Source organism: Lineus longissimus, chromosome 3, assembly GCF_910592395.1.
Source record: "Lineus longissimus chromosome 3, tnLinLong1.2, whole genome shotgun sequence".
In the NCBI taxonomy this organism is placed as follows: domain Eukaryota; kingdom Metazoa; phylum Nemertea; class Pilidiophora; order Heteronemertea; family Lineidae; genus Lineus; species Lineus longissimus.
Window position 1 is genome coordinate 6,753,167 of NC_088310.1, and position 9,764 is coordinate 6,762,930.

At 39.6% G+C, this 9,764-nt stretch overlaps 1 protein-coding gene across 9 annotated transcripts; it reads right to left on the reverse strand.

The window, feature by feature from the left end:
* Window positions 1–787: 787 nt before the first annotated feature.
* On the reverse strand, window positions 788–9,197 carry LOC135485597 (uncharacterized). Of its 9 annotated transcripts, none has more exons than XM_064767799.1 (12): window positions 9,057–9,197; window positions 7,221–7,265; window positions 6,370–6,485; window positions 5,876–6,042; window positions 5,518–5,545; window positions 5,129–5,174; window positions 4,744–4,776; window positions 4,269–4,361; window positions 3,788–3,826; window positions 3,542–3,568; window positions 2,617–2,814; window positions 788–2,280 (listed from the first exon to the last, which is right to left on the reverse strand). In XM_064767799.1, exons 1-12 carry the CDS (start codon window positions 9,091–9,093, stop codon window positions 1,745–1,747), a joined length of 1,365 nt encoding a protein of 454 aa, XP_064623869.1. In that variant the 5' UTR covers window positions 9,094–9,197; the 3' UTR covers window positions 788–1,744. The 9 variants fall into 9 exon arrangements, with proteins under 9 accessions (XP_064623869.1, XP_064623868.1, XP_064623867.1 ...); XM_064767798.1 differs by lacking the exons at window positions 3,542–3,568; window positions 9,057–9,197 and adding exons at window positions 3,335–3,358; window positions 7,698–7,816; XM_064767797.1 differs by lacking the exon at window positions 9,057–9,197 and adding an exon at window positions 7,698–7,816.
* Window positions 9,198–9,764: the final 567 nt, after the last annotated feature.

Below are 9,764 nucleotides of genomic sequence, written 5' to 3' on the forward strand. Positions count from 1 at the left end.
GTGGAACGATGCACTAGTATTAAAGGCGATCTACCCATTGACGCCATGGCGCTGATATCGATTTTTTCCGACGTCACGCTGATGGCGCTGGATAACCCCGCAAATGCGACGATAAATGGAACTGTCGTTGCGTCTTAATAGCGGGGTGACGTGAACTCGGATTTCGGCGTGCACTCGCGTGGCGGGAAAGGTCTTTCTCGCCTGGACTTGCTACTTCTACAGATGCCTGAAGCTGAACTGAAAGGGGAGAAAACACGGCACCTTCATCTTCAAACTTGTTACAGGAAAAAAACTGAGTAAAACAACTGATTAGTATCTTAAAATCATAATGCATTTATTAAATAAATAATATTCACATGAACAATCTTAAGTAAAAGTGAAAGATTTTTACAAAATGATGAGAGACTTCCTTTTGCTGAAGACTGTACACATATCAATTTACATATATGGATCACAGAAAAACAATGCAGGCAATGATTTAACATATTCCGCTAACAAAAAGTGAATTTATCTGCCATAGGTTAATCCATGACATGACATTTATCCTTTTTTATAACATTTACAATCTTTCATTATGAACATTTCTCATTTTCGTAACAATTTTAGCAAGAACTCTGTAGAAGGCTTCCATCAATATGGCATGGATACCATAACCATTGTAATGGTGTCACATAGAAGGAAGCTAATGACTGAACAACCTGTTAAGTCCAACCATTTGGAATGAGATCAAACAGTCCCAACATGAAGTTGACTGAGGAGATATTTCAAGTTAAAGTTAATTTCTATAATGGTAGGTGGATGAATTTTTTAAAAGATTATTGAAGTATAACAGTACTGATCTAAATTGAACACTTGACATAATGTGTATTAAATACAATCCATTTCACCAAATTCATTTAATTATTTTGATCACTACATGTGATTGGGACACCGATGAAATGAAATACAGATGTCTTTTATCATTATATCTGTGAGCATGCTAATTGTCTGAAGACTCCTTCCAACAAAGTGGCCATTTCTCCAGCACTCGGTGCCTCCATCTCACAGCTAAAAAGCTGAGCAGGAGAAAAAAATGCTTTTTGAAACACTTCAGTCCTGCATTGGAAACTTCCAATCATTTCAAGCATTGGCAGTATGGTAGATGCACTGACAAGTGGGGAAGCTGGCTTTTGTCGGATCTTGAAGTAATAAGCTTCACCAGCTAGTTACTTCAAGGTCAGATGTAGTAAAAAAACAACCCATTTGTACACCAAATAAAGAAATCGTGAAAACCCTTCTGCATAATATGTTCATCTAGTAATAAAGTTCTTCAAGCATGATTTAGAGAAAAATGCACCACCAGCTTATCCAACCTGTGACAACAGAATTGTGCTAGGAGTACTGATGATTGATGAAAACAAAATGACAATTAATTTCTGCAATGTTCATTGTACACAAAAATTATCAGTCAGAGTAAACAGGTCAAGATGAATTTAAGCCAGGTCATTTAAGTTACAAGACCAATCACTCCAAACGATGGTCTTGTGATCTGCAGAACACACTAATGTATTTACGATTATTTTGTCTAGAGGTAAAGCTTCTTCTTGAGTAGAGAAGCGCTTTGCCTGTGGGTGCTGCATAGAAATCAGCAGTGAATAGTTTGAAGGCTTGAACCCTCAAGTAACAAGTTGCAAGTCCTATTGGGATCCTCAATTTCCCAGTTGAGTCTTGCCATCACGAAATGTTCTATCCTTTCGCTAGGTGGTTAGAAATCTCCGCCAAAGTCTCCTCCTCCAAAGTCACCGCCAAAATCATCCCCACCAAAGTCGCCGCCGTCATAGCCCCCATCAAAACCACCATCGTAACCACCGCCATCATAGCCACCATCATAGCCACCATCAAAACCACCCTGATCAACATAACCACCCTGATCAAAACCTCCCTGATCTGCATAACCACCCTGATCAAAACCTCCCTGATCTGCATAACCGCCTTGATCAAAACCTCCCTGATCTGCATAACCTCCTTGGTCGAGGCCCTGATCACCAGTCTGGTTATAATCATTTGGATCATATCCTCCGTAACCAGCCCCACCAGCGTCGCCATTGAACTCGTTATTTTCTGTAATATTTGTTTCGTTGATATTTGTGTTTTCTATATTTGTCTCATTTATTTCGTAGTGGTTGTGCACGTCCATGCCACCGCCATAGCCTCCATAATGACCAGAGTACCACCCAGGGCCACCCCAGCCCCATCCCCATCCCCAACCCCACCCTGACAAACCAGCTCCTAAAAGCATACCTGAAAGAGAGAGACAACACATTACAATTTGTTTTACTTAAACATATCTGGACAGAACCCAAATTTCTTGCCTTTGTATAACTTACAAGTGATCCGAAGGCCTGTTATATGGGAGGAAGGCTTATAGATTGTCAAGCCTCTTGCTGAGTCCAAACTAGAGCTACAGTGAAATATTCCATGTACACCTCTGCTAAATTATGAAGGGTGCCAGCGTAATACATATACTCTCTTTTTATGTTGGTTTTTAAAGGACACCAGCCTTGTATTCCTCCAGTGAAATGGGGAAAGGACTGTACAATTTCTTTTGGCTGAAAACATATTGAAAGTCTGACTCACCTGTGGCAAACCCATCACCACCTCCATAACCACCACCACCACCACCGCCTTGAACAACGACTGTGGTATTGCCACGTTGCTGTTGACCTCGGTACTGCTGTTGTGGATAACCGCCCCGTTGTTGTTGTTGAGGGTAGCCACCCTGTTGTTGAGGGTAGCCGCCCTGTTGCTGGTAGCCTGCTTGTTGTGGGGGACCACCTGCGGATAAATAAGGGAAATTAAAGTTCAACTTCAAGAGCTTGATGTTGATACAGGTGAGACATTTCTGATTTCCGTGTCAGCATAATGAGTTGCAATGAGCATTTTGGAGAATTTTAATTCCATTTTCTATCAGACACTACACATTTCTTCCTTAAAATAGGTGCCAACTTTGAAAAATTCTGAATTGAGATGAAGTGTAAACTGGCCAACAAATGCTACGTCAGAGATTACAGTACTACAGCCACAGCTGGTTTTGAGTGTAAAGCAAAAGCCTGGTAAGCTAACTTTGTTATGTTTTGAGAAAATGATGAAAATCATAAATTCATCTGGTCTCTCATTACTGAATTCAGACACAAATTTGTTTTGTATGAAGTTTTTATGTATGCCTTGAGTAGTTTCTTGATATCTGTAGATGGGTTGTAGTTAAGTTTGCCCAAAGTTTGGACTTACTAGGTTTTACTAAACACTCAAGAGGTGAGAAAGGCCCGTGCGCTCGTATAATAAAACAACTACTTGCCTCCAGCTACATTTGGTTGAAACCCTAAGCCAGAAAACAAGAGAAAAATTTTACCAACTTTTAAACTGCTTTGGTCTTCTGAAGATGAAATCTACACTCTAGATTTAAATGTTAAACACTTATCAACTACTTTCCTATTGTTAACATGGTTAATGCAAATGAACTCCAGAAAGCATAAGTAGACTTTATTGTTCCGAGTTAACTTGCCCTGAGGGAGAACATGTGGTGCAAAACCTGTGTCAAAGAATGAGATATCAAAAATTATGATTGTCTCACAATTGCAAAATAGCACATCATCTAATGAGCTACCTCCGTTGGAGGTCTTGAGGATAAACGGTCATGAATAAATGCCCTAATGCATTAATTATTGCTCATGTTGCTAATTCAGATTCAGTCTCAGTTTTGATATGTGATGTGTGGATTAAAACCCTTTAACATTTGACCAGGACTTACCTATTGGAGGAGGTTGTCCCGGAGCCTGTGGAGCATTGGCTGCAAAAGAATAACATTTGATAAAACACACTCAAATATCTAAACCTGTATAGCCATCTGCAAATGAAACCCTCTAGACATTGTCATCATATAATTACCAATATGATATTTTGACCAATTTGCCAGGCATGATACCCATAGCATTGAACAACTACCTGATAAGATAGCATTAAGTTCAGTCACTGCCTTAAACCACAACCTAAGGTTTTTCAAAGGGAACTGAAGTTATCAGTGCAATTCTTATACACCAGGTGCTATTTCAATTCACCTCGGAGAACTCTGTCATCTGTTGCCAGAAGCTGCATCAACCAACAGTTTTAGGAAAATAGTACATAACTCAATCAGAGTTTAACTTTTATATCAATCAAAGAAATAAAACCAAGCACCATGACCTTTCACCAACCAGGCACCATGAACGTGCATGATAAGACCTTCAAGATACCTAACAGAGGCACTGCTTCTGGGACTGAGGGTTCAGGAGCCTCTGAATATGGAGGCGGAGGTTCAGAAATCTCTGGGATTGGAGTTTTAACATCTAGAAGACATACCACCAAGAGGAAGAGAGAGAGAATCAGGATCCAGTTAAATTGAAACACTTCTAAAAATGTTTTAGATATTTAAAAAAAGTTTTAACTTGGCCTTTAATAAAAGTTTTGTAGTTCAAGTTGATAAAGACATCAAACAAAATATTGATGGGGTGTAGGAACAATGAGAGCACTGCATAATGAGGACATTGTAAGAATTAGTAGACTTCTAGCTGTGGAGGAATTTTTAAAGGGTATATTTACTGAGACAGGTTCGATAGAAGTTTAGTATGAGTATAAACTGACTGAAAAAACCTAACATTTTATGACGAAAAAAACCTCTTCCACTGAAAGTAGAACTTGAAGAGAAAACCTAAACCATCAGAGATATACCTTGCATTTCTACAGGAGCATTTGGATTTGTTGCTGGAAGAAGATATCACAGTGATATCACCTTACTAATACGTAACAGTTTTAGAATACATATACTTACATAAGTTGAATGGATACCTTCTCCGTCATGCAATATTTATAGACACACTATGCGCCATGTCGCAGTTAGTCTTTGAAATGTGATGACTTCGTGTTCAGCATCACATGTAGGGACTATGTGGGTGGTGGGAACGGCTTTCTTAATCGTGTTAATGGGGAAAGTTGAAGAAAGCAATGTGGATTGACACTGTTGCTAGACAAAATGCTGGTGGATGGCATTCTTATATCAGACTCCTTGAAAGGGTCCAGGGGAGTAATCAGACAATGTTTTTGTATGCAAACTTACCAGGAGGTCTCTGGAAGTTTTGGGGAGGCGCAGGTGGAGGTGGAAGCTGGAATGAAGAAAATTATGTTTTGAACAAGTAATGATTATTACAGACGCGAGAAATATTTCCTCTTTTTTACATGTACATGTATTAGGAAATATCGTTTGTGGCTTGCACCAAACTCATTATCCAGCTGCTTATCCAGACAAATTAAGGTATTAACAGTCCTCCTTTCTATACTGAGAGAACCATTCACCCTTATTTCCTCTGACAAAATACTATTCCTAATTAATAATGTACACCGTACGCAAATGACCACCCTAAATTTTTTAACCCCCGCAGATGCATACTTAATGCATGGCCCCTGATTTCACCACAACCAACTTATTAGCAACAAAACAATACTTACAACTTTCATTATCATATTCATCCATCCACTGCAAATGATAAAAGAGGTTCACAATTTCCCTTATAAGCCTTCTCAAAGCCCTGTAAATGTCGCTAAATACCCACAATACTATTCACTTTGCTCAACATGATGACTCAAGTTCAGGAAAATGCCATGCCTGTTAATCGAGGGCTGAATAAGTAGGCCCAGACTGACCCATATCCCCCATGAGCATGTTCATAAACATGGGGATAAACACAAGACGTTTGGGCATTCAGCACTTTGCGGTTCTTACACATTTTTATCTCTGATAAAAAGAAAGTCTTTATTCTTGCTGATTCACAACAAGACCGATCAAAGAATCAGAAGGAGCACTTACGCTAATTCTGGGTCATCAAGAAATATGAACCAGTGCAGCCGTTTTGGATCACGAGCGGCTGTTTGTGGTATCGCCAATAAATGTTTTGTTTGACCACCCGCCGGAAGGGGAGGGCGGCTGGGAATCGCCTGGGTAAATGGACCAATCGCCATAAAGTTACAAACAGCCTGAAAGAAAATTGATTTGTTCAAATTCAGCTAACCAACGAACAATTTCCAGTGCCAGTGGTGATTTAGATAAAACTCTGATATCTGGCAATGCCAATACTGGCATAACTGACTGAATGCAGGAAAAATAGATGAGTCAAACCGAACCGATTGGTGATGATTGGGTGAAAACTTAAATTACTTTAATGTTAGCCTTGAACTGACATCTCAGAGCATTACACAACGAGCACTTGTAGCATTAGCCCAGCCCATTTGAGTTATTTAAAAAAAACAGACTTTTTAAAAAATTTGAAAAAGGGGCTGAATGGGGACTTGTTATCTTTGTACCTTTAGTTTGATTGCTCCACTAGCCTTCCTTTCACCCTGGTCAGAGTACCAGACAAGCTCGCCATCTTGGTGAAGGACGAGAAACTGCTTTTTCCAACCGCTTGAGAAACAGCCCTCTGGAAAATCAAAATATTCTTTTGCAAGCAGCAAAGACATATGGTATCTATTGATCTCTAGAAGAAGGTCATATTTTGGACTGACATACACTGTCCAAATTACAATGGCCATATTCAATTCGAACTACCATATCACAGTGAGAGCACACATATCCACGTGCTGGACTGAATAAACCTTAACCCATCTCCCTCATCAAACAAATTTCAGGTTGAATTAATTTAGATCAAGGCTGGAGTTACTCAGGGATTATTTGCATTGTAAATACAATACAAAAACTATTTCGTAGATATTTCCCCTTTAAACTCCAGTGTTGGATATGTATAGAAAGAAAAGTATGCATGGGTGATATTGATTACCAATAGATTTGTTGTGATATCTAAAAGGCCATGATGACTCACTGATGGAATTATCCAGCATTTTCATCACTGCACACAGGTGGTGTCCAGTGTCACATCACCTGACCATTTGAAAAACTAAACACATATATTTTCGTTTTATTTGCTTAATATACAAAAACTCATTTTGTTGTATGTAAATTAGATCTCTGGATGTAGATGTGATGAAATGCTTGCTGTGGGCTGTTGTGCTCACTTACATGTAACACAAAAACACACTACATTGCCCCCATATTGACTCCATCATGTTAAAGGACTGATGGCATCATTAAGGCGATGAGCTTGGCTTGAAACTAATACTTAAAAAAGACAGTGAGATCAATGCCCAATGTAACTTACTGACATATTTCCTGATGTAACCCTGTTTTATTCTCATGGTCTGATCTGGAAGTAAGAAGACCTTTATTTTAAAACAAAAATATTTCTGTTGGCAAAAAAGGGATGTTTACTGAAAAGAGAAATGTTGTTATTGTTAGCACAACTTCCTTTGTACTTCAAGCTAGGATGTAAGGACCAGTGTCTTAAATGCTATCTGTAGTATAATCATGGCATCGCCAGCCAAAATACTCAAATAGACTGTTCTTGCTTTAGCTTCAGCTCATCAAGCAACATGCAGGTAGCCTGTAGCTAGCTTCGACCAAGAAACATGCATTTGTTGCGTTGTACAGTAGATGTATTGATCAGAACAGCTAGTGCTAGTGCTCGGATCCATGCTACACTTGTGTGGGTCTATGATGTAGACACTGGTAGGTTATGTGAGATGCTCGAGAATACACAGGACAGGATATCAACACAACGGCTAATGAAGCTACTTACTCTGACCCATAGGGGTATCTTCAATTGCTAAATCATTACCCATAATTTTGTTTCAGATGATTCTATAATCCTACTTTTGCGTGTCGCCGTGATGCAAACAACCCAGATCAATAATTTCCTGAAGGTGAAGGTCGTATTAGCTATGAACATCTGGGCAACAGAACTGAATAAGCAATTCAAACTGCCACGTAACGGTATCCATGTGAACCACATGTGACACATATTATTATTTCATCAATGATAAGAATGGATGTCGTTTGATCAATAATCATTATTGGCAAATTTAATGGGTTGCAGTATTTTAAATAGGACTCAGCCATGGGAATGATAATGTGCCATGATGTCACCATTTGACCATCTGCTGTTGTTCTACAACTTATGAAGCAAATTGGCCTAGTGTGGTATAAAATCTTTGTAGCATCTATACAATTTTAAAAAGAAAATGCCTGTTGATCTTGTGAAGGAAAGTTTGGTTGAGACTTTGTCCCTGTCTTCCTCCTTGTCCCTAATTGCCTTAAAGTTTGCTTGAGACGTTGTCCCTGTCTTCCTTCTTGTCTCTAATTGCCTTAAAGTTTGCTTGAGACGTTGTCCCTGTCTTCCTCCTTGTCTCTAATTGCCTTAAAGTTTGCTTGAGACGTTGTCCCTGTCTTCCTCCTTGTCTCTAATTGCCTTAAAGTTTGGTTGAGACATTGTCCCCGTCTTCCTCCTTGTCTCTAATTGCCTTAAAGTTTGGTTGAGACGTTGTCCCTGTCTTCCTCCTTGTCTCTAATTGCCTTAAAGTTTGGTTGAGATATTTTCAATGTCTTCCTCCCTGTCCTTACTTGCCTTTAAGGTTGAGTCATTGTTCCAGTTATTCTCTAGGTGCCTATCTCCCCAATAATAACCCTGTTAGTTGGTCTAACTGCCTCTGGCATCACTGGGCACCTGTGGCCTGTCATCCCAATAAAAATGACCTTCCTCTTTCCTCTATAGGCACTGCACTTACCAGTCATATTTATGCAGTGCACTTACTGCAGTAGGCCTACTGGTCCACTCTGCCCCCGCCCATGGCCCGAGGTCATCAATTGATCAAGTTATAGTATACATTATAACAGTATACCCTCATATAACCCTTCTCTCTCCTCTACCACACGGCTTCGATCACCAGTGCTAGTGCTGTAGTGGGGAAATTCGCTACATTACTCAACATTAGGACCAACAAGGTATATCCATATTTACCACCTCATAGTACATACTAAACCATGTATACCGGTACACATCACATGTAGTGTTAGTACAGTAAAAATACACTGACTAACCGAAACACTTTAACAGGTTAATAAATTATGCCAGATATCGGTTCAAATGTTGCGTACTTACTTGCGACCATGACGGAAGATCCTCCCCCACAAGCCATGTCTTCTCTAAGCCCACTGTCCAGTAGTTATCACGAACTTTTCAAACAAATCGAAGCAAAAATTTGATCCGCGGTCACCATGTTGTTTTATAGCAACGCGTGCGTCACTTCCGCAATGCTTTGTTGGTAAACAATACCACGTGGTTTTATTTAGCAGACGACATGTGGATAGTCTCGTGTTTGATCAAAATAATCGGAAGGGAATGATTGAAGTGTGTTTGGGACACCAAAGTGTAAACCCTATCCCAGAATGGTCTTCAATTTGCACACTAAGTAGTTTATGAACTATTCTACATGGTTATGGACTAGGCCTAGGCTATACTATAAAATTCTCAGTTATCAATCTGATCTCAGGATGTGAAATTACTTAACCATTTGGCTACCAAAAGGCTACACTCCGGACGCGGTGGACCGGCCTCATCTTGTCGCCATATATAGAGGAAGGACGATCCTGCAGGATGACGATAGGCCTATATATGGACTGCATCGGAGTTTACCTTACGGCGTGCTTTACGCCGTTCGTTAAAAGTTTTGAATTTGCAATTGAATTTAAAAATGTCCAATTGCGGAAATACGTAATGTGTCGTTGTGTGGACTGATATAAAAATACTATGAATACGAAGTTTACACAAATTTGTATTCATAATAACTGCACTACGGCATTGTGTATT